This window comes from Carcharhinus amblyrhynchos, chromosome 22 (genome assembly GCF_965287045.1).
Source record: "Carcharhinus amblyrhynchos chromosome 22, sCarAmb.v2.hapA, whole genome shotgun sequence".
NCBI lineage: Eukaryota > Metazoa > Chordata > Chondrichthyes > Carcharhiniformes > Carcharhinidae > Carcharhinus > Carcharhinus amblyrhynchos.
In genome coordinates, this window is record NC_137345.1 from 47,025,177 (window position 1) to 47,049,599 (window position 24,423).

Sequence of the window (24,423 nt, forward strand, 5' to 3'; positions counted from 1 at the left end):
TGCATACTAATCTCTTGTGTGGGACTTAATCAAAATACACCAATCCACTGGTTCACTGTCATCTGTTCTACTAGTTATGTCCTCAAAAAATCTGCAGCATGTTTGTGAAATATGATTTCTGTGTTGTCTTTGTTATATTTTCTAAGTGTCCTGTTATCACGTTCCCACTGCTGATGTTGGGCTAACCGGTCTGTGATTCTATGTTTTCTCCCTCCCTCCCTTTTAAAATAGCACTCTGCCCAGTCTGCTGGGACTGCTCCAAAATCTACAGAATTTTGTAAGATTACACCCAATACTTCATGGCTACCTCGTTAGTATCCTAAGTTGGAGACTCAGACCCTAAGGGTTTATCAGCTTTCAGTCGCAATTTCTCCAGTATTCTTCTAGTAATGTAATTTCCTTTGATCCCTCCTTCTCACTAGACCCTTGGTGTCTAAGAAATTCTGGGAAGTTATTTGTGCCTTCCCCTGTGAAGATAGAGCAAAAGTAGCTGTTTAATTGGTCTGTCATTTCCTTGCTGCATTATAAATACTCCCGATTCTGACTCTACATGCTGTTGTGGGGTAACCGAGGTGACCAGTACGGTCAGAAACTCAGACAATACAAGACTCGTGAAGCCAATATCTCCCTATTAAAAGCGTAACTTTATTTCAACCAGTGGCTGCCAGGAGATCATCAAAGGGTTTAGTAGCCCTGGCATAGAACAGCAAAACCTCCCTGAGTCTAACAATACAATCAAGAAACAGATCAGTTCTAAATTTTTTCTATCAATCATTCCTGTTGTGCAATAACTTTAAATCAATCATCTTCAAGATGCACAAATCAACAGTAATACCTGTCAAATACTCTGGCCAATTGTATTCTGCTCCACAACATAACAGTATTTTATTAGTCCGAGAAATTTGGAAACTGACTTCTGTCTTGGCTGAACCCCTCACCTGGGTTGCCTAGAAACCTAAGATGCTTAGCCGATTGTTCAAATTAACATTCTCACCAATTCCCTTAAAGTTCACTGTCTAACCAGATAAACTTGTGACACCATGTCTGCGCACCAGTCCATCTCATCTGGACAGTGATTGTGTTCTAACGGTTCTCTTATCTGAAACTTTAAATGATGAAACTCACGTGTTTCCAAGGTTCAGATATTTTCTTGAAATTTGGCTTCGCCCTAATGACTTTTACCATGGTGCCTTTTAAAATGCTTTTTGACCAAAGTGAACAATTCCTTAAAATCAATAATGTATTTAAAATATTACCATTTATGTTTTACAATCATAATCACTTATTTGAATCAATCACTGCATCTAGCGTAAATTGCTTCTTGTTAGATTGTTTTAACTGAACACTGCTAGTTCTGTTAGTGTCTTAATGTGTACTCATTTTTTAAAAATCTCTAACCTTATTACCCCACTTCAGTGCTTATAGAAGCTTTTACAGTCTGCTTTTGTGTTAGTTGCAAGTTTACTCTCTTTTGTTTTCTTTCTTAATCCCTTGGCACTTCTTTACTGAATTCTGAACTGCTTCCAATCTTTAGCCTCTTTTGAGCAACTTTGAATGGCTGTCTTTGGATCCAATACTATCCTTAACTTATTTCATTAGCCCTTGTTGGGCCCCTTATTTTGTTTTTGTGCCAGCAAGGAATGTATAACTGTTCCAATGAATGATCTATCTTTGCCACTTCCTGTTTCATACCTTTGTACCTTCGCTTATTTAGATTTAGGACCTTGGTTTCAGTTTGGACTTCTAATGCGGCACAGTGGTTAGCACTGCTGCCTCAGTGCCAGGGACCCAGTTCAATTCTGGCCTCTGGTCTGTGTTGGTGTGGCTTTCCTCCAGATGCTCTGGATTCCTGCCGCAGTGCAAAGTTGTGCAGATTGGGTAAGAACATAAGAACATAGGAGCAGGAGTAGGCCATCTAGCCCTTCGAGCCTGCCCCGCCATTCAGTAAGATCATGGCTGATCTGTCGTGTCTCAGTTCCACATTCCTGCCCTCTCCCCATAACCCTTAATCCCCTTGCCTATCAAAAACCTATCAACCCGCGTCTTAAATATATTTAGTGAGGCAGCCTCCACCACTTCAACGGGCAGAGAATTCCAGAGATTCACCACCCTTTGAGTGAAGAAGTTCCTCCTCAACTCCGTTCTAAACCACCCCCCCTTTATCTTGAGGCTGTGCCCTCTAGTCCTACTGTCCTTTCTGAGCGGGAAGAGCCTCTCCACCTCTATCCTATCCATCCCATTCATCATCTTATATGTCTCAATGAGATCTCCCCTCATTCTTCTAAACTCTAACGAGTACAAGCCTAGTTTATTCAGCCTCTCCTCATAGTTCAACCCCCTCAACTCCGGTATCAGCCTAGTAAACCTCCTCTGCATTCCCTCCAAGGCCAAAATATCCTTGCGTAAGTGCGGCGACCAAAACCGCGCACAGTATTCCAGCTGCGGCCTCACCAGTGCCCTGTACAGTTGCGGCAAGACCTCCCTACTTTTATATTCAATCCCCCTCGTTATGAAGGCCAGCATCCCATTCATCTTCCTGACCACCTGCTGCACCTGCAGGCTGGGTTTTTGTGACTCATGCACAAGGACCCCGAGGTCCCACTGCACCGTCGCATGCTGCAGTTTTTCGCCATGTAAGTAATAGTCCTTCCTACCATTATTCCTACCAAAGTGGACAACTTCACACGTGCCAACATTAAATTCCATTTGCCAGTTCCTGGCCCATTCGCCCAGCCTATCTAGATCCCTCTGCAGACTTTCCACACCCTCCGCACAATTTGCCGTTCCACCAATCTTGGTGTCATCAGCAAATTTCGACACCATACACTCGGTTCCCTCCTCCAGATCATCTATACAAATGGTAAATAGCTGAGGCCCCAGCACCGACCCCTGGGGCACTCCACTAGTCACCAACCGCCAATCCGAATAGCATCCATTGACCCCCACTCTCTGCCTCCTATTTGACAGCCAATCCTCTATCCACGCTAACACCCTACCCCCAACTCCATGCCCCCTGACCTTCTGTAATAACCTCTTGTGCGGCACCTTATCAAACGCCTTCTGAAAATCAAGAAACACCACATCCACCACCCTAGACACATCCTCATAGAACTCCAATAAATTCATCAGACACGATTTCCCCTTAACGAAACCGTGCTGCGTCTGCTGTATCAAACAATTCTCCTCAAGATGCCTCGCTATTTTCTCCTTGATCACGGATTCTAGCATTTTACCTACAACAGACGTTAAACTAACCAGCCTATAATTTCCTGCCTTTTGCCTGCCACCCTTCTTAAACAACGGCGTAACATTAGCCGTTTTCCAATCTTCCGGCACTTCCCCGGAATCCAGCCACGTTTGGAAAATAATCACCAAGGCGTCTACTATCGCCTCTGCCATTTCTTTCAGAACCCTTGGATGCATTCCATCCGGTCCTGGGGACTTGTCCACAATCAGTCCTTCCAGTCTTTCGAGCACTGCCTCTGTAGTAACAATAATGTCATTCAGGCTCTCCACTCCTACCATCTTTCCATCGCTAATACCCGGCAAATTATTCACGTCCTCCTCCGTGAAGACCGATACAAAAAAGTTATTCAAGGCCTCAGCCATTTCCCCATCCCCTACCACTAAGTCCCCCCTCTCATCCTCTAAGGGTCCAACGTTCACCCTAGTCAGCCTCTTCCTTTTTATATATTTATAAAAACTCTTACTATCCTTTTTTATATTAAGCGCTAGTCCAGCTTCATAGTTTATGCTACCCTTCTTTATCAACTTCTTCGTCATTCTTTGTTGATATTTAAACAAAGAATGGTTAATTGGCCATGCTCAGTTGACCCTTAGTGTCAAGGAGATTAGCAGAGTAAATACTTGGGGTTACAGGGATAGGGCCCGGGTGGGATTGTTGTCAGTGCAGGCTTGATGGGTCAAATGGCCTTCTGTACTGTAGGGATTCTATGATTCATTATTTTCTATCCTTTTGGGGTTCAACATCTGCAGACTCTGAACTTTCTCCTCCATCTTGACTTGATTTTTTTTGAACCAAAAATTTTTTTCTTGTGCCATTGTAACCGCATCCCTCCCCTATCTCCACATGACCATCTGTTACTTGATCTTAAACTTTGCAGTTACCAAACATTGACCCCTGTCCTGTTAACGTGTTCTGCTGTCTTGCCTTTATGCCATAATCAGCACTTTTAATCTTCAACATTTCCTTTGTCTCCTCCTCCTCCTCCTCCTCCTCTTTTTTTTCTCTCTCTCTCTCTCTCTCTCTCTCTCTCTCTCTCTTCCCCCCCCTCTCTCTCTCTTTCCCACCCCCCCAAATTCAGGCATCCCTCTGTTTTTAACGAAAATGTTGTGGGTGTTTATAAATCAAAGTTCAGTAATCTTTCTTGGTGCGTGTCTTTCCTGAGAACCAAGTTAAAATTCAACTAGCTGTAATCTGCTTCCGACTGGTTAAAATTAACAAATACATATATAACTGTCCATAATTTTGATATCTCACTTGCTTTGGGTGGCAGTTCATTGGCATTGATATATTGTGTTCAGAGGCTGGATCTGGTTAGGTAGCTTGAATTAGAGGGGAGCCTAAAACTTTCCAACATGAAATGATTCTCTTTTAATTGATATGTAGTACATTGAGTTGCTGGGGTTTAGTATATTATAGTTGTTAGACCAGATCTTTGTCATTTACCTAACAACCTTGGACTTGAAAACTAAAGGTTTTTTTTTTGTACGAGGCGGTATTAAAATATATTAATGTAACATCTCGTACTAGGTACCAACATGTCCGACCCACTGCGCCCTGGTTTGCTGGAATCAGACGTGGTTCTGAACCAGCCCTTCAGCTGAGGGCTGGAGAATCATCCCGGAGTTACCAAGATGTGGAATTTAGTGACCCTAACAGAAGAGACTGCCCTCGAAACAGGCGTAGCTCTGCTCCTGCTATTCCTCAAGTTCCGGGAAGATTTGCCCAGCATTCCCGTGCTGAAGGATGCACTGTCCGCTCAGCTGCTGTAGAGAACACTCGGGGTTGGCATGGTTTTGAAACCTCTGTCTCAAGTTTCACTCCCTTGGGTAGGAATACTGAGCGTTTTGGTACACAACTGGAGGAGGATGTTGAAGAGGATAAGGAGAATGAAACACCCAAAAGCTCAAACCAGTGGGCCCTTGCTGCAGAGTTTAAACCTCAACAATTTCAAGAGCATGGTAGGTAATAGTGGCCTTGCAAAAGAGGGTGGATTATGAATTTATCGGAAGTTGCATTTCTCATACATTATGGGGCTACAGTTTGAATAATTTGATTAAATATAGAAATTTTTTTCTTGTTTATTGATGCTCTGTTGGGTTAGCACTGCTGCCTCACAGCTCCAGGGACCTAGGTTCAATTCTCGCCTCAGGTCACCGTCTGTGTGGAGTTTGCACGCTCTCCCTGTGTCTGCGTGAGTTTCCTCTGGGTGCTGTCGTTTCCTCCCACAGTCCAAAGATGTGTGGGTTAGATTGATTGACTGTGCTAAATTAACCCTCACATCAGGGGATTAACAGGATAGTATGTGGGGTTACAGGAATATGGCCTGGGTGAGATTGTGGTCAGTGCAGACTTGATGGGCCGAATGGCCTCCTTCTGCACTGAAGGAATTCTGTGGTGCAGTAAGGAGAAAGTAGGAGAGAGAAATTTTCTTTAGTTGAAAGGAGATGTATCTTCATATTGCTGAGTTAATTTGCTGACTTTTTTTTGTGAGATGTGATTAAAAACTGCTATTAAGTATGTTGCAGAGAATCTTTGCAAGTTTTGGCAGGAGTTAAATTTAGTAGCTACTGACTTGTCAGAGGATAAATTGAAAACATGCTAAATTCATACTTGCCTTCAAGGATGTGACAAGCTTGATTTTAGGACATCTAATTCCAAGAGGCTATTAGAAAATCCTATGATGCAATGTACGTGGCTTTCAGAAAACTAAAGCCTCACTGTTGCAAAATTTAAAGCAGTGGGTATTCTGGCTCAAAATTAATTTAAAGTTTGCAAGAGAACATTGTGTTAACTGTGGTGTCTGTGTGCACCACTGCATGGAGTGGACTGCTGGGAACCTACATTGGAAGCCTCCTTTTAATAAGATGATGTTGAATTGAAAAGAGACTGGTATTTATATAATGTTTTCACAACCACTAGACATCTCCGAAGCACTTTGCAGACAATGCAGCTATTGACCATAAAGTGTAGTCATCTGTTGTAAGAAACGTGGCAGGCAACTTGTGCTGATCGAGCTTCTACAAACCAGATAGTCATAAAAACCGAAATAGGGAATAACTTCCATGTTTTTATCAAAATCTGTAAATTACATGGTGGCTGACATCTCTTGCAAGTATCATAAGTTTAAGTGGTCAATCCCTGACTCTGCTGTGAAGTGATCATTGCACAAAATGCCTGTTGTCCCTTACACTGGCAAATGTATGAGTGACCCTGAATTAGAGTCCCAGATACAGTAGCTATGCCGCAGGCTGTAGAAAAAGAAAAGCTTAATGTATTAAAGACTGTCCATAGCAGTTATCTGGATATCTGAATAAGTGGATATTATAGGTGTCTGTTTTATATATGCTTCTGTATTGGTATTTGTGTTTATTGATATTTGAATTCCCAGCAGGTGATCAGTATAAGCATCTGATTTTTTTTTTCTCTCCTTCATTTCCCTCTTCTAGCTTGTATGCTTTGGAAAATTGGAATTTGCCTCTTGAGGTGTCTAAAGTGAATCATCTTTAACTCAGTCTAAATTTGGTATGACTGATTTGCAACACAGTCGCAGGACATAGTGAGATGTAATCAATTCTAGCGTCCTGGAACTGGGGAAGATACTGCATTAACACTACATTTATCCACAGTTTTGTTAACATGATCACGAAACATAATTCAAATTTAAACTACAACATTGATTTGAAATATAAAGGAATGAGACTTGTAGATATGTGTTAATTAACAGTTAAGATTGTCATCTATGCAACCAGTATTCAGTATGCCACAGCCAATCTTGGTTGTTTTCCAGGATGACAACATTAATTGCTATTGACTATCAATAAAATTCCAATAGACTAAACTTAGAACTGCAGCCTTTAGTGGGCGCAGTTACAGCTAATCAGGTTTTAACTGTGTTCAGTCAAAATGGGGTTACATTTCCATAAAGGTTATTCACAATTAGTAAATTGAAGAAAGATAACCACAAAGGCTGCTGGATTGTTCAAAAACCTAACTTATTCACTAATGCCCACTGCAGAAGGAAATCTGATACTGCCATCCAGTTAGTTCTGTGTCTGACCCTAGTTCCACTATGGTTGACTCTGGGTGGCCTCTGGCCACATGGGGGCGGGAAATAAATAGTGTGTAGCCCCAAAACAAAATTGGAGTTTAGATTTTATAGTCTAAACCAAAGCTGAGATGCTCTATCTGGGATTGAAGGTCCTTACTTGTAATATTCATAAAATCTGACCTGTTACTGATGGGCATTGATAATGTGGTCTTAAAAATAATACTTCTATCTTGTTAGAAGAAGTGCCTCTTGTTTGGGGCTACTAGCAATTGGAGAACTATTAATCACTTCCAAAAGAAGAGGAGCAGAAATTTTCTGTTTTTAAAAGTTGGAATCTTCAATATTATGGTTTAAACAAGACTGCCTGTTTTCTGTTATTTTTTAGAATTATTATTGGAGAATTCAATCTTTGAAAACAATATCTTGTGCGTTCCTTGATATTTTTTCAATGATTTATCAGAGGAAGTATGAACTTCCTCCATCTGTCTTGAGTTTGCATGTACATGATTTAGTCTCCAAGCTGAAATATTTATGGTGTCTTTCTGTTGCACATACCCTAAAATTAATCGGGGTATTTGTGTGGAATTATTTGCGTATTTCAGATTATGCATCAACCTCTCAGGCAGCAGCTCCTTTTCATTGTATGCCCAGTTATGCCAACAACAAACCTCAAACCGAGAAGCCAAAGAATCTGCCTTCAAGTCAATCTGCCACGCAGGTAGAAATTAATCCACTTGCTTTTATAAATTAATCCACATGCCTGTCATTGCAATGTAATGTCTGTCTTTCTCCCCCATCTAAGTAAATACCTTTCGAATATTTCAGATAGTAAAATTTTTGATAAAGGGAAATATGGGAGCATTAAAGGTACAATTTAAATCCAGTTTCCTGATTTTTAATGTGAAGTCAAAGGGGTCAATCACGGTCAATCCACCTACTGTGGGACGAAACCGGAGCACCTGGAGGAAACCCACACAGACATGGGGAGAACTGGCAAACTCAAAGTTGATCAAAGCTGGAATTGAACCTGGGTCTCTAGTGCTGTGAGGCTGCAGTGCCGACCACTATGCCACCGAGTTGCTCTTGGTTATTCAAAGGCTGCTGAGCCATGACTTGTGCTGTGACTTTATTGCAGAACAGGGTGAGGAGACATATCCCAGCCTCCGTTGGAATTGGCATCAAATCCTTCACTGTTAATGGTGTTCTGAACCAGCTAGTTAACCAGTCCCCATAGGGACATTTCCATTTCTTTTAAAACATTTTTTCTTTTCTAACATAGATGTGCTGCAGCAAGCTTACTCTAATTCTTACTTGTCAGAAAAGCGAGGGAAACTTAAATCTCTCCCTTAGGTTTTTGGGCTGTTATTTTTTCTCTCTTTGGGGTGGTTTCTTTGCTTAGGTGCAAGTAAAATTAGCTTTTCTTTGTGGATGCTATTGATTAATTGTTGAACAACTTAGACACTACAGCTGTGACACAAAGGACTGAGAATAAGGAATTTGGATCCAGATAAAGAGCACTGATTTACTAAACATCTCTCCTGTGTAAATTTTAGGGGAAGCTGACTAAAGACCCGGCCTTCGAAATGAGTAAAGATGTAATTTGTGGAATTTGCATGGAGAAAGTGTATGAGAAAACACCAGCTAGAGATCGTTGCTTTGCAATTCTTCCCGAGTGCAACCATGCTTTTTGTGTGACCTGTATCAAGAAATGGCGAGAAAGCAAAGGCTTTACCAATAATATAATAAAGTAAGTGCGTGTCACCAAATTAAACAACTCTGGTATCTGAGCCATTACTAATCTCACTATTCCAACTTTCTTATTGACAGTTGTAATGCCTGCTGAATATACTATGTATCCAATCAAAGCCAAATTCAGCAAGTGAGACATTCCCGATCCAAGCTGACAAGACGGGCTCACCACTTCCTGTCTTGGGCTTGATCCTTACGATCCAAGCTGCTTGGAGCAGGCATTGCACCTTCTCCAAGGCTTGATCTCATTTGCATCTTAGTCAAAAGGCCGAGTTGCTGCTTTAAAAAATTGCTTCAAATGAAGCCTCGGTGTAACCTCATGACTTCCAAGTGCAGGATGCTAAAACTACCCTTGATCTTAACCAAAAGGCCTAGTAGCTTAAGTAGTTGTGCTGATAGAATTGCCAGTTTGTTGCCTTGGTTTCACATTTTAGTAGAATTAACTTCTGTTTGGAAAGTGGGCTTGGTGCCATGCCAACTTTCCATTAACTTGAACAGGTGGAGGACATTTAGTTCCTTGACTTCTGCCATTTAATGAGATCATAGCTTTTTTTTAACCATCTAATCGGATGCCTGGCTTTGGCTTGTGCCTTTTGATTAACAAAAGTCAGTGGCTGAGCTGTATTTTAAATTAACAATTGATCTAGCAGCAATTGCTATTCGTGGAAGAGCATTCCAATCTATTACCGTCCATTCCTGAGATCCAGAGTTATGCGCCTTTGGAACTCTCCCTCAGGAGGTGGTGGAGTCGGGTCATTTTTAAGATGCAAATAGATGGTTTCTTGTTGAGCAATGGAATCAAAGGTTCTCAGAGTTAAGAGAATGCAGAATTCGAAACCATTGCTGCCTGCCACACAGTCTGTTTTAACCCTTATACGATGGACAAATAACTATGAGTAGACGTCTTATTAGCACAAACAATATTCATTTAAACCCACACAATCAATAATCACCCACTCGACCAACAATAAGTTATTTTACAGAAAATACTAGAATTCAAGTCCGATACAAGACCTTGACTTTGCGTGACTGGCAATTACCCAAGCAGACATTGGCTTTTATCTGTGCATCGGTCTCGGTGGTCGTCTGTGTGGTCTGGTCTGGCAGTCTGGCTCTGGTCTTTCTTCCTTCCTTCTTGGGAATGGTGGCTCTCCTCGTGCTGGTCATCGCTGGCGACGTTCGCCGTTGTTGTAGCTCATTTGTGGGGTCAGAGGGAGAGATTCCTGGTTGTGCAGCACCCTTTATACCCTGTTTGGCTTCATGCCCCTTTTTGACCATTGCCAATCAATTGATCAGGACTTGATTCCCCTGGTCGATAAGAGTCCAATCAGCTGCTACCACACCGATCTCTGGGTGTGTCCCCAGCGGCTATGTCTGTAGGTGCTGGAGGCACATAGGTCACTTAACTCCCTCCTAAATAAGGGGTCACGGTGCCTTATGTCTGGTACACAACCTAGAGTGACCAGAAAGTCTCTCTCATCCTGAAGATGAAACAAGTCAGTATGACTATAAAGTCCCTTTCATCCTGGAGATGACCCATATCCTGTTTGTTCACTCGTCAGGGTTGCAGCCTGTTTGTCTCTGTCTTTAAACTGCAGCCTGTCAGTTTAGTTTCTTGCCCAATTGCCCCAGAGTGCTTTACAAGTCGCCATTTTAGATGACCCACTTGGCTATGCCATGATCTTATTGAATGGTAGAGCAGGCTTGAGGGTTCGAATGGCCTACTTCTCCTAGTTTGTAAGTTTGTTGTGTTTGGGAGTGTTTCTGATTTTACTTTCCTCTAGTCTGGTTCTGATTTTTAGAATGCATCTGTAGCCCTAGACTCCCCAGTTAGCTGAAATAGTTGCTGTACCTATCCATTCCCATTTTAATTTTCTAAATTTCAATCACATTACCCCTTAACTTCTGACTTGCAGGGGATGCAACTGGAGTTGATGTAATTTTGTAATTTAATCTTTAAATCTTCATTGTTTTCCCCTTCGTAAGGCCAACAGGGTTCTGAAGGAAATGGCAGAGGTGATAGTGGATGCCTTAGTGATTATTTTCCAAACCTCGCTGGATTCTGGGGAAGTGCCGGAAGTTTGGAAAATGGCTAATGTTATGCCGCTGTTTAAAAAGGGTAGCAGGCAAAAGGCATGGAATTATAGGCCGGTTAGTTTAACGTCTGTTGTAGGAAAAATGCTTGAATCCGTCATCAAAGAAGAAATAACGAGGCACCTTGAGAAGAATTGTTTGATAGAGCAGACGCAGCACGGATTCGTTAAGGGGAAGTCGTGTCTGACGAATTTATTGGAATTCTATGAGGATGTGTCTAGTGCGGTGGACGGAGGGGAACCGGTGGATGTGGTGTTTCTCGATTTTTTTTTTCAGAAGGCGTTTGATAAGGTGCCTTACAGAACGATAGGGGGCATGGAGTTGGGGGTAAGGTGTTAGCGTGGATAGAGGATTGGCTGTCAAATAGGTAGAGAGTAGGTGTCAATAGGTGCTATTTGGATTGGGGGTTGGTGACTAGTGGAGTGCCCCAGGGATCGGTGCTGGGGCCTCAGCTATTTACCATTTATATAGATGATCTGGAGGAGGGAGCTGAGTGTAGGGTGTCGAAATTTGGTGATGACACAAAGGATAAGTGGAAAAGCAAATTATGCGGAGGGTGTAGAAAGTCTGCAGAGGGATCTAGATAGGCTGAGCGAGTGGGCAAGGACCTGGCGGATGGAATATAATGTTGGCAAGTGTGAGGTTATCCACTTTGGCAGGAATAATAGGAGGGACTACTATTTAAAGGGAGAAAAGCTGCAGCATGCTACGGTGCAGAGGGACCTGGGGGTTCTTGTGCATGAGTCGCAAAAACCCAGCCTACAGGTGCAGCAGGTGATCAGGAAGGCAAATGGGATGCTAGCCTTCATAGCGAGGGGGATTGATTATAAAAGTAGGGAGGTCTTGCTGCAACTGTAGAGGGCACTGGTGAGGCTGCAGCTGGAGTACTGTGTGCAGTTTTGGTCGCCACACTTGCGCAAGGATATTTTGGCCTTGGAGGGAGTGCAGAGGAGGTTCACTAGGCTGATACCGGAAATGAGGGGGTTGAACTATGAAGAGAGGCTGAATAGACTGGGCTTGTACTCGTTGGAGTTTAGAAAGATGAGGGGGGATCTTATTGAGACGTATAAGATGATTAAGGGGATGGATAGGGTAGAGGTTGAGAAGTTCTTCCTGCTCAGAAAGGACAGCAGGACTAGAGGGCACAGTCTCAAGATAAGTGGGGGAACTTCTTCACTCAAAGGGGTGGTGAATCTCTGGAATTCTCTGCCCGTTGAAGTGGTGGAGGCTACCTTGCTAAATATATTTAAGACACGGGTAGATAGGTTTTTGGTAGGCAAGGGGATTAAGGGTCATGGGGAGAAAGCGGGAAAGTGGAACTGAGCCACTTCAGATCAGCCATGATCTTATTGAATGGCGGGGCAGGCTCGAGGGGCTAGATGGCCTACTCCTGCTCCTATTTCTTATGTTCTTATGTTATGTTCTTATGTAACATGAGAACTGCGTTCCCTTTGATGTTCAGGCCTTTAGAATGGATATAAAGACCAGCATTCTATTAGCATTTTTCTATCTCCATTATAATGATCTATCTACCTGCACTTCCCCTGTTTTCTGGTTTTCACCATTTAGAACAGGGTTGTCCAAAATTTTCATACAAGGCCAGATTTCAATCTTTTTCTCATTCCAGGAGCTGATGAGCAAATTTCAGAAAGATAAGAATTGGTACAATATAAATGTGAATTTGAAAATTATGTCTGAGCAGTAAATTGATATATTGCTAAGCAGCAAAGCTAATGATTAGTAAAATGTTTTTATTGTCTTTTTGCTTAAGAGGCAGAGCTAGAGAAACAGACCTAGGCTCTGAATCCTGATCCCCAGGGAATGGATGGACACTGGGGTTGACTTAAAGAGTTGGCTTTCACTAACATTGACCTTGTGTTGCCTCTGGTGGCATGCAGGTCAAACAAACCATGTTGGAATTTTTATGAAATTGGGGTTTGGGAGCAGGTTGCCTTCAGCCTGGGTTTCCCCTTTCCCCGGCCTACTTTGTGGTTGGGTTATATGTCTGACTAGTTTTAAGGTTTTTCACTGGCGTGGGCCTGTGTGTTTACACACTTTATTATTGAGGAGGAGTTCAAGGCAATGGTAATGGTACCAAAACATTCTCCCTCATTCTTGCCTGTGGGAGACTTCAGCTGCCCTGTTTTTGCAATTGTTATTCCTTGTGGCTTCCCCAAACTACTCCACCATCTTGACCCCTGTGCCCCTTTAGAGGTCTGGTGCTTGCACACAAAGGCAAAACAGGGTGCATGGCCAAAGGTAGTGAGAAAATGCCCCATGGCTCCTCCAGTTGTGTACCTATTAACAGCAAATGTGGAAGAGAAACAGTCCGTGATTGGAGCAGCTCCTCACTCTCTTCAGTGAGGTCCTGACTCCATTGCAGTTCTTGCTGCTCAGCTGTTGTCTGTTTACTCGCGCTTTTATTATGTGTGGTTTTGGGCGCCGTACTTACGCAAGGATATTTTGGCCTTGGAGGGAGTGCAGAGGAGGTTTACTAGGCTGATGCCGGAATTGAGGGGGTTGAGCTATGAGGAGAGGCTGAATAAACTAGGCTTGTACTCATTAGAGTTTAGAAGAATGAGGGGAGATCTCATTGAGACGTATAAGATGATGAATGGGATGGTTAGGATAGAGGTGGAGAGACTCTTCCCGCTCAGAAAGGACAGTAGGACTAGGGGGCACAGCCTCAAGATAAAAGGGGGGCGGTTTAGAACGGAGTTGAGGAAGAACTTCTTCACTCAAAGGGTGGTGAATCTCTGGAATTCTCTGCCCGTTGAAGTGGTGGAGGCTGCCTCGCTAAATATTTTTAAGACGCGGGTTGATGGGTTTTTGATAAGAGAGGGGATTAAGGGTTATGGGGAGAGGGCGGGAATGTGGAACTGAGCCACGACAGATCAGCCATGATCTTATTGAATGGCGGGGCAGGCTCGAAGGGCTAGATGGCCTACTCCTGCTCCTATTTCTTATGTTCTTATGGTTCTCTTTACCTGCATATTGCATCGCCAACAACTGGACATTACTCATACCAACTGGGTAGTATGAGTGATATATTTATCTGTCTGGTTGTCCAGCTCCTCAGCCACACAGCCAATACGTCAATTTGTGGTGGCATATCAAAGTAAAGACACTTGACGCTTAGCTGTCAGTAAATTGGGCTAGTTTACCAGTACGCATACAGAGTGATAACTCATTTCTCATTTGTTCAAAGCATAAATTTATTGTCATATTTGTTCAGCCAGTTGCCTGTTTCTGGCCTCTTTTTGTTCTGCATATCTTCCTGTGGCTGCTCATTAGTTATCTTCTATGTTTCACTCTCTCCCCTTGGTCATGTCTCGTGTTTCTCAATAACAAATTGCAATCATCAGCTATTTACAGTGTTAGCAGTCCCCATGTTTGTTATAAATTCCCATGGTTCCCCATATTGTCAAGTGTCCCATGATTGCCCACTTCAAAACACCATTAGAACATAGAACATTACAGCGCAGAACAGGCCCTTCGGCCCACGAAGTTGCGCCGACCAGTTAAAAAAACAATGACCCTTTAACCTAAACCAATCCCTTTCCATCCATAAACCTATCCATGGATCTCTTAAACGCCCCCAAACTAGGCGCATTTACAACTGCAGCAGGCAGGGCATTCCAATCCCTCACCACCCTCTGGGTAAAGAACCTACCCCTGACATCCATCCTATAACTACCCCCCCCCCCCCCCCCTTAATTTAAAGCCATGCCCCCTCGTGCTAGCTTTCTCCATCCGAGGAAAAAGGCTATCACTGTCCACCCTATCTAAACCTCTAATCATCTTATATGTTTCAATAAGATCCCCTCTTACCGCCTTCTTTTTAGCGAAAACAACCCCAAATCCCTCAGTCTCTCCTCATAGGACCTCCCCTCTATACCAGGCAACATCCTGGTAAACCTCCTCTGCACCCTCTCCAAAGCCTCCACATCCTTCCTATAATGTGTGGGGACCAGAACTGCACACAATACTCCAAGTGCGGCCGCACCAGAGTTGTGTACAGTTGCAACATGACGCTGCGACTCCTAAATTCAGTCCCCCTACCAATAAACGCCAAGACACCGTATGCCTTCTTAACAACCTTATCTACTTGATTCCCAACTTTCAGGGATCTATGTACACATACACCTAGATCCCTCTGTTCATCCACACTATTCAGAGTCCTCCCGTTAGCCCTATACTCGACACATCTGTTATTCCTACCAAAGTGAATTACCTCACACTTCTCCGCATTAAACTCCATCCGCCACCTCTCGGCCCAGCTCTGCAACCTGTCTAAGTCTCCCTGCAAACTATGACACCCTTCCTCACAATCTACCACACCTCCGACTTTGGTGTCATCAGCAAATTTACTAATCCACCCAACTGTACTCTCATCCAGATCATTAATAAAAATTACAAACAGCAGTGGCCCCAAAACAGATCCCTGAGGCACACCACTCATAACTGAACTCCATGACGAATACTTACCATCAACCACCACCCTCTGTCTCCTATCTGCTAGCCAATTCCTGATCCAATTACCTAGATTACCCCCAATCCCATACATCTGCATTTTCTGCAGAAGGCTTCCATGGTGAACCTTATCAAACGCCTTACTAAAATCCATATATACCACGTCAACTGCCTTACCCCCATCCACCTCTTTGGTCACTTTCTCAAAAAACTCAATAAGGTTAGTAAGGCACGACCTACCCGCTACAAAACCATGCTGACTATCTCCAATCAATTCATTACTCTCCAAATAACTATAAATCCTATCCCTAATAATTTTTTCTAAAACCTTGCCCACAACAGAAGTAAGACTCACCGGTCTATAATTCCCGGGGAAGTCTCTGTTCCCCTTCTTAAACAATGGGACAACATTCGCTATCCTCCAATCTTCCGGTACTATACCTGAGACCAACGACGACCTGAAGATCAGAGCCAGTGGCTCTGCAATCACCTCTCTTGCCTCCCAGAGAATCCTAGGGTAAATCTCGTCCGGCCCAGGGGACTTATCTATTTTCAAACCCTCAAGAATATCCAGCACATCCTCCTTATCAACTGCAATACTGTCTAGTTTACACCCCTGCAACCCAGTGTTCTCCTCAGCTACATTTATGTCCCCCTGCGTGATCACCGAAGAGAAATATTGGTTCAATGTCTCTCCAATCCCTTCCGGTTCCACACACAACTTCTCTCTGCTGTCTGTAACTGGCCCTAATCTTGCCCTAACCAACCTTCTCTTCTTAACATACCTATAGAACGCCTTAGGATTCTCCTTAATCCTATCAGCCAAAGTCTTCTCATGTCCTCTTTTAGCCCTTCTTAACTCACCCTGCAAATTATCTGCTGTCACCTGCCAGTTGGCCAATTTCCTAACCAGGAAATTTCATGAACTTTAAGTAATGGCAGCTACTGCACAAATATTCCAGTGGCTTGATGACCCTTTCAGAAGCAATCTCAAAAAAAACGGTTTTGAAGAGTACTATTGAATGCCTGAAAGTATTTTTAGTAGCCATGTAGTCAAGGAGAATTAAATATGTGGTGTCTGAAAGCAAATTTATGCTGGTCTCAGAACATTATAACATCTGGAAAAGCAAAGCTTCATTGTGCTGCGTTCATGTGGTATATCTGTGAGGATATTGTGAAAGGTGGTGGTGATCCTGGTCTGGTTAAATGATTTTATCTTTTGTAGTCAGGAAATTAATAACTTCAAAGGTGTTCTTTTTGTTTGCAGGGCTTGTCCTGAATGTAGAGTGGTGGCCAGTTACTTCATACCATACAAGTACTGGGTAGTTGATGAGCAGAAACAGAAACTTGTTGAAAAATTCAAAGCTGAAAAGAAGTAAGTTTGCCTAGTGGTATAACGCAAAATAGTATTTTTAACCTGTGTTCTAAATGTCAAAATACTACGGAATTGCACAAGGTTTTGTAAAAATATGCTACTTTTTACATTTTTAATTCTTCCTCTATTTATGCCAATTTGATAGTCATGCAGAATTTGTTCTGAAGCAAGAGAGTAGCAAGGGAAAGAGTAGGCCCACTCAAGGACAATGGAGGGAACTTATGGTTGGAGCCACCGGAAGTGGGTGAGATCCTTAATGAGTAATTTGTATTGGTATTCACCAAGGAGAAGGACATGATGGATGTTGATGTTAGTGATAGGTATGTGAACGCTTCAGAAAATGTCAGCATGTCGAAGGAGGAAGTGTTGAGTATCCTAAATTGCACTAAAGTACACAAATTCCTGGGGCTGGATGGGATTCATCGCAGGTTACTATGGTGGCAAGAAATAGTTGGGGCCTTAATAGATACCTTTTGCATCTTCTCTAACCACAGGCAGTGTTCCAGAGGACTGGAGAATAGACAGTGTTGTTTCCTTCTTTAAGAAAGGAAGCATGAACAATCCAGGAAATTATAGGTTGGTGAGCCTAATATTAGTGGTGGGGAAGATTTTGGAGAAGGTACTAAGGGACAGGATGTATGCACACTTGGAAGAAAATGGACTAGTTAGTGATGGGCAGCATGGTTTGTACAGGGACGGTCATGTTCCACCAACTTGATTGAGTTTTTTGAAGAGATAATTGAGGGAAGGGCTGTGGATGTAGTTTATAGGACTTTAGTAAGGCGTTTAACAAGCTCTGACATGGTACAAAAACTAAAATCACATGGGATTCTGGGTGGGCTGCCTAGATGGATGCAGAACTGGCTTGGTTATAGAAGACAGAATAATGGTAGAAGGATGTTTTTCAGAATGGAGATCTGTAGCTAGTGGAATCAGCAGGGATCAATGCTGGGACCCCATCTGGAGGAAAATGTGGGGGGTTGCTGATTAGTAGTAAATTTGCAGATGACACAAAGATTAGTGGAGTTGACAATACCAGGGATTGTCAGAGGTTACAACAGTATATAGATTGGAGATTCGGGCACAGAAATGACAGGTGAAGTTTAATCGGACAATTGCGAGACGATGCATTTTGGAGGATCAAAATTAGGTGTGAATTATACTGTTAAATGGCAATCCTTGGGAACGTTAACATACAGTGGGATCTAGGCATGCAGGTCCACAGTTCTCTAAAAGTGACAACATAGGTGGCCGAGGTGATTTTAGAAGGTATATGGCATTCATTGATAGTTATTGCAGAATTTGTTCTGAAGCTGGGGCATTGAGTACAAGAGTTGGGAAATCATGTTGCAGTTATATAAAATCTTGTTTAGGCTGCATTTGAAGTATTGTGTGCAATTCTGGTCACCACACTACTAAAAAGATATGGAAGCTTTGGAGAGCATGCAAAGAAGGCTCAGCGGGATGTTGCCTGGTCTCGAGGGCATTGCCTGTGAGGAGAGGTTGAATAAACTGTTTTCACTGGAAAGACGGAGGCTGAGGGGAGAACTGACAGAGGTCTACAAAACTGAGGCATAGAAAGTGAGTAGTCAGAGGCTTTTCCCTAGGGTAGAAGTGTCAATTACAAGAGGGTACAGGATAACTTTAAGGCAGATATGTGGGGGCAGTTTTTTATGCAGAGTGTGGTGGGTTCCTGCCGGTGGAAATGGTGGAAGCAGGCACATCAGCAACATTTAAGAGGCATCTGGATGGGTATGTGATTAGAGACGGAACAGAGGACTGTGGACCAATGCTGGAGTGTGGTGACTAGGGGATTTTCACAGTAGCTTCATTGCAGTGTTAATATAAACCTACTTGTGACGTTAATAAATAAACTTATTCTTCTGCCTTACAAAGTTTCTTCTTCCTACTGACGTCATTTGTGAGTTGTTAGTATTGGAAATAATAGCTAAAGAGATCTTTTTGAACTGAAAGTGCCTTTCTCACTGCTCCAAAAAGTAGCTCTTACAGTGCATCTCAAGATGAGCTTGCTATCAGATTAAAAATTCCAGGACAATTTTGATGACTTCAGTCCAATACCTAATACCAGCTTGGCTAAGTTGTATACTAGTCATAGATTGTGGATTAAAGCTGAGTTCAAAATAACGACTAGGGTGATACAGCACTCCATTAACTTTCCAAAGTATCTGAAGTACTATGGTTTGGGAAAGACATTTTATGACAAAGTTTGTCTGGTTTTTTCAATGAATGATGGCAACCCAGTGGCCCTCAGAGACCCCATCCCAGAGAGGCAACAAGGGTTATTCTGGCAAAGTGTAAGGGAGAGTGACTGATGGTATTTTAATTCTGAAATTCTTCAAGGCAGTTGGGAATTGAGTTGCGTCTAACAACTGATTCTTTTTTTCCACAGAAAAATACACTGCAAGTTTTTTCTACGAAGTAATGGCAGATGTCCTTTTAAATCTGAATGCATTTATTTACATGAGTTTCCAGAGGGGTATCGACCTATCCCACGTCGACAAAGGAGGCCAAGGGATAGTGTAAGATCATACTATATATTACAGCATAAGTGCTGATGTGATAAATGACAGGATAACATTATCAAACCATCTCATGGACTAAAAAAGGGGACCTGCAGTAAGTTGAGTCTTCAACCCTTTGGAACTTAATAATGACACCAAGAATCAGCCTAATATTAATTTCCAAAATTAAAAACTTGAATTGAGGATTAATTTTGACCTCCTTGTTTTGTTTGTATCCAGGTTGAAACTGTTCACTAAAGTGTGATGCTATTTGTTTTGCATCCGAAATGGATAAATTCAATTATTTTTTTTTCTTGAATGTCTGCAGTAATTTGAAATGTCCAACATAAATCCTGTTCATAAACACTTCCATGGCAATTTCCCCTTTTTCTTTTTTAATTGAGCAACTTCCATACCATGGATTTGATAATGTTCATGGATACCTCTTGTTGTTAGTGAGAGGTTCTGGAAATTGGGTTCAGCAACACTGTAGTAGAATAACGGGAGGGGAGAGATGTTGCCTTGGCTTCACACTTGCTTGAATGACTGTAGCTCAGCATCAGTAACTTACCATCTTTTTAAGTGGGGCAGGGGGAGCAAGTCCCATTTCTTGAGAAACTGTTTCTCAGGCAATGGAAGGGGGCACAAGTGACATACAAACTTTGTAGAATAAATATTTTAACTTCTTTCCTGTTTTGATGAATGAGTTGGCCTAGTTAGACACTGGTTTACACAGACTGAAAGCAGTACTACAACTGTTTTCTAAAGTTTTTAAATCAAATGGATTTCCTACTTTGTTATAAAAAGAGTTCAAACACAAGTAATGTGAAACCACTCTAATCATAGGGTTATACTTACAGCTTTCCTCTCTTGGCATCAATAACTTCTCATCCTTCATGATTGCAGCTTCCAGCTCATTGCATCTATTCTCCCCTAAGCTCACTGCCCAAGAATCCTCTCCATGTGGAGTATGAAACCAAGACATTGAGACAAATGACCAAAAGCTTGGCTTTAAGAAGTGCCTTCAAAGGAGGAAATGAGGTGGAGATAGGCAGGAACGTAATGCGAGAAATTGGGCCCTCAACAACTGGCAGCACAGCTACTAATGGTGGATTGATTAAAATCAGTGGTGCACAAGGGACCAAGAGGAGTGCAGATAGGGGATAGTGCAGTGGAACTGGGGGAGATGTTGAGCCTTGGAAGGAATTCAAAACAGGGATAAGCACTTCAGAGTTGAGATGTTGCTTGGCATGGAGCCAAAGCAGGCCCAATATCATAGGGATGATGAGGAATGGTGTGAAAGGCAAAGATGGAACAGCTTTGGATGATGCCCAACTTGGGGAGGGTAGAATGAGGGTGATCAGTCGGGAGTGTTGAAATAGTTGAAGATAAGAGTTGTTTAAGGTTTCAGCAGCAGGTAAGCTGAAGTGGGGGTGAAGTCAGGCAGTGCTATAGTGGAAATCAGTCTTCGTGATGACGTGAATGAGCTGGGAAGCTGCTCATGGGGTGACTGCAAACAGACTAGCCTAATCTCAGCTGTCATGATGTAGGATGGAGCTGAGTAATGGAGTTTGGAGTGGGGTTTGATTGCTATTGCTTCGGTCTTTCCAGTGTTTAATTAGGAAATTTTTGCTCATCCAGTGTTGGATGTTGGATAAGCAGTCTGATAATTTTAGTAACAGTGGAGGAGTCTAGAGAAGCAATGGTGAGGTAGAGCTCGAAGTGCAAATGAGTGTGTGTTTGTGTAGTGATGCTGAGGGGTAGCATGCAAATGAGAAATCTGGAGCAGGGGTGTGGAGTGAGGATCTTTGGGAAATTTTGGGTAACATTAACCATGTGGAAGGAGGAAAAGAAGCTAATGGAAATGATTCTATGATTAGCCTTGGATAAGAATGGAATAAGATGAAAACAATGGACAGTGGAGAGGCAATAGAAGAGGATTGTGTGGCCATTTTGCAGGTTGAGAAGGTAAAAGAAAGTCTACCATGGGTTTTGCTGGCTGTGCTAGTATTTATTGCCCATCCCTGTTGCCGTTGAAGTTATTGGCTTGCTGGAGCATTTCAACCACATTGCTGTGGGTCTGGACGTGCATGTAGACCAGATAAGGATGGCAAATTTTCATCCCTAAAGGAACATTAATGTCCCTAACCATCTAGCTCATTAGTGACTCTGATGTTTTTTGACCGTCTACAATAGTTTCAAAGTAATCACTTTTTTAATTCCAGATTTTTATTGAGTTCACATCCCACCATCTGCTGTCGTAGGATTTGAATCCTGGGACTCAGGCTCTCTGGATTATTAGGTTCAGTGCCCTTTTTGGCACTGCCTCTGTGGTCCTCAATCACGTGGCATGTCATTTGTGATGATGTGGAGATGCTGGCGTTGGACTGGGGTAAACATAGTAAGAAGTCTGACAACACCAGGTTTGAGTCATTTGTGACACATTGCAGGGGAGGCATCCAAAGGCGAGATGATTGGGATTTTGCAAGTGAATAATTGGATAGTTTTTTCCAAGGTAGAAATGGGGTGTAAGTAGAAAGTGATCAGAGATGCTTTATCTGTAATTATGTTGAGATTAGCAGTACTTGAGATGACCAAGTCAGGAGTGTAGCCATGAATTTAGATGGAGTTTTGTATGGAAAGATTTGGAGAGGATTCTTGGGCAGTGAGCTTGGGAGAGAACTTACTGTGTTGAGATGGAGGCTGAATTCAGAATGAGGAGATAGGAAGCATTGAAGAAAAGTGAATTAAAATTTTAGGTAATTGGAAAATGATCAGAGAGGAGCTGACATTTAAAGAATCATTGGCAGTTAATGACCTGGAATATACTACCTGAAAGATTCCATGTGAAAGAGGATAAAAGAGGAGCGTGTTGGGGGGGGGGGGGGGGGGGGCGGGGAGGGGAGGAACAAAGAAGATAGTTGTTTTAAAGCAAGCACAAAAATGGCCAGGTCTGTTTAGATGTCCTTGCTGTGGTGTCAAGCTTCTGTGCTGCTTTGTAAATCAACTTTGGCAGTGTAGCAGATGATTACATTTGGTTCATACCTCAATGATAAACAGCAAGGTCTGCCATTTCCCCTACAAGAAACATCTTGTCCACAGATTGTAATTGCATGCTGGCACTGTGGAGCAGAAGCTTGGCTTCACCAGGGTAGCTAACAAGTGAAGGAAATTAATATGATCAGCTTCTATTTGACTTTAGGTTAGAAGAGTTCAACAACTGGCTTTTTAAAATCTTGGCTTTAACCACATCTTGTTGTATGTTCCACAGTCTCCATTGGGAATTATGTGGGAAGATGATGATAGTGATGACTACGACTACGACCACGCCCTTCACCTCCTTGGTATTCTTTCCCTCAATGATTCATTTTTAGAGAATTTGACCCATTTTGAGTACGAACTCTTTGATTCAGATCTGTCTGATTTTATTGATGACGATGATGATGATTCTGATGATTCCGATGATTAAGATGGCTTTGTGCCATTTGTGTCCTCTGTAGGAAGCAGTGCTCCTGCATACAGCAGGTAGAATATTGATATTTTGGCAGTGCAGTTGCAGGTAGCAGGCTAAACCATACAGTTAGGCATTTGTAACTAAAGTCTGTTTACACTGATGTCTAATGCAAGTGCAATTAATTTGTTTTCTTGCGCTAGTTGCACTATGACAGTCTAGATAAACAACTACTCTTTGCTGAATCCTGTAGATGCAGCTGCTCAAGCCCGCAAACCCTTTAGGCTAGAGATGTAAAGAGTGACAAATGAAATGCATCTAAATGATTTGAGCAATTCATTTTGATTTTTGAAATTGGACTTCAGGGATTGACTGTACTGAATTGTGATCATTGTGATTAACATTCACTTGGGAATTGGCTATTTTACCAAACTCTGTAGATGTTTTGACTGCAGGTGAACTGATTATGTATTAAGAGTTACTAAACCAAATATAGAAAGTGGAATAATATAGGTTCAGTAGAACTGGAATGTAAAATTTATCTCCTTCTGTCATCCACTAATTAGGGTGAGTGCATATTTAACATGGGGATCAATGGTAGTTTGACATTTTGTAACTTGATCAAGCTGTTATTGCTTAATGATGGGAATGTTTTTTATATGTGCTAACAGTGATCAAATAAAACCTTTTTTTTCTAAATAGTTCTGTGTTCAGTTCTTGCATTTTTGCTTCCAGACATTCTTGTCTGGTCTGTATGCTTTGGAAAGTCATAAACACATGTTGATGAGGTCCTAAAACTGGAACTTGGTGGATATTGGTTAATAAAAACAACAGCAGCAAATAGCTATAAAGAAAGCAAAAAAACCTTTCACTATCTGAAACTAAGCCAGGTGCCATGATGAGATTTTAACTCGTGTCCCCAAAAAATTTGTCTGATCTTCTTCTGGAATGCTAGTCCAGTGCTTCTATGCAATAATGGAGAATGTGTGAACACATTCTCTTGAATTTTATAATCTCTCTTGTCCCAAAACCCGAGGTCAATGGACTGCCCCCTCACCCACTCTGATTCCCATGTTGGGTGGTTCAGTAAAATTCCAGCCATTCTATTCTCTCTGTTTGCAAACAAAAAAGTGCCCTATGTAAGCCATACGGCAATTCCAACCGATCTTCGGTCATTTGTGTAACACTCAGCAGAATCAGGATTAGAGCCGTTTAAATGGTGTCCAATTTTGGAACCAAGTGCTTGCAAAAGCAGAGCACACTAAGCTCATTGAGAAATCATTATCTGCCTGTTGTAAATGTCTGAAGGGCTCTGCTACTTGATACAATCCATCAGACATTGGGACCCATGGTCTACATACTTAGCATCACAGCACTGAAACTCCTGTACCACCTGACTTATCTGTGTAGTAGGCAGTATGTTTCTTTGGTTTCGTGGCAGCATTCTGCTAGTGAAATGTCTGT

The 24,423-nt window shown here is 42.3% G+C and overlaps 1 protein-coding gene across 1 annotated transcript in view; it reads left to right on the top strand.

Annotated features, from left to right (window-relative positions):
* LOC145357120 (E3 ubiquitin-protein ligase makorin-1-like) overlaps window positions 1–23,660 on the top strand; it is a 29,206-nt gene extending 5,546 nt beyond the window's left edge. The window contains exons 3-8 of the mRNA XM_080210269.1: window positions 4,775–5,205; window positions 7,898–8,013; window positions 8,849–9,042; window positions 16,879–16,986; window positions 19,397–19,526; window positions 22,780–23,660. Of these exons, the coding sequence (XP_080066395.1) occupies window positions 4,775–5,205; window positions 7,898–8,013; window positions 8,849–9,042; window positions 16,879–16,986; window positions 19,397–19,526; window positions 22,780–22,977 (1,177 nt within the window). The 3' untranslated portion in view covers window positions 22,978–23,660. The remainder of the gene's footprint in view (window positions 1–4,774; window positions 5,206–7,897; window positions 8,014–8,848; window positions 9,043–16,878; window positions 16,987–19,396; window positions 19,527–22,779) is intronic.
* Window positions 23,661–24,423: the final 763 nt, after the last annotated feature.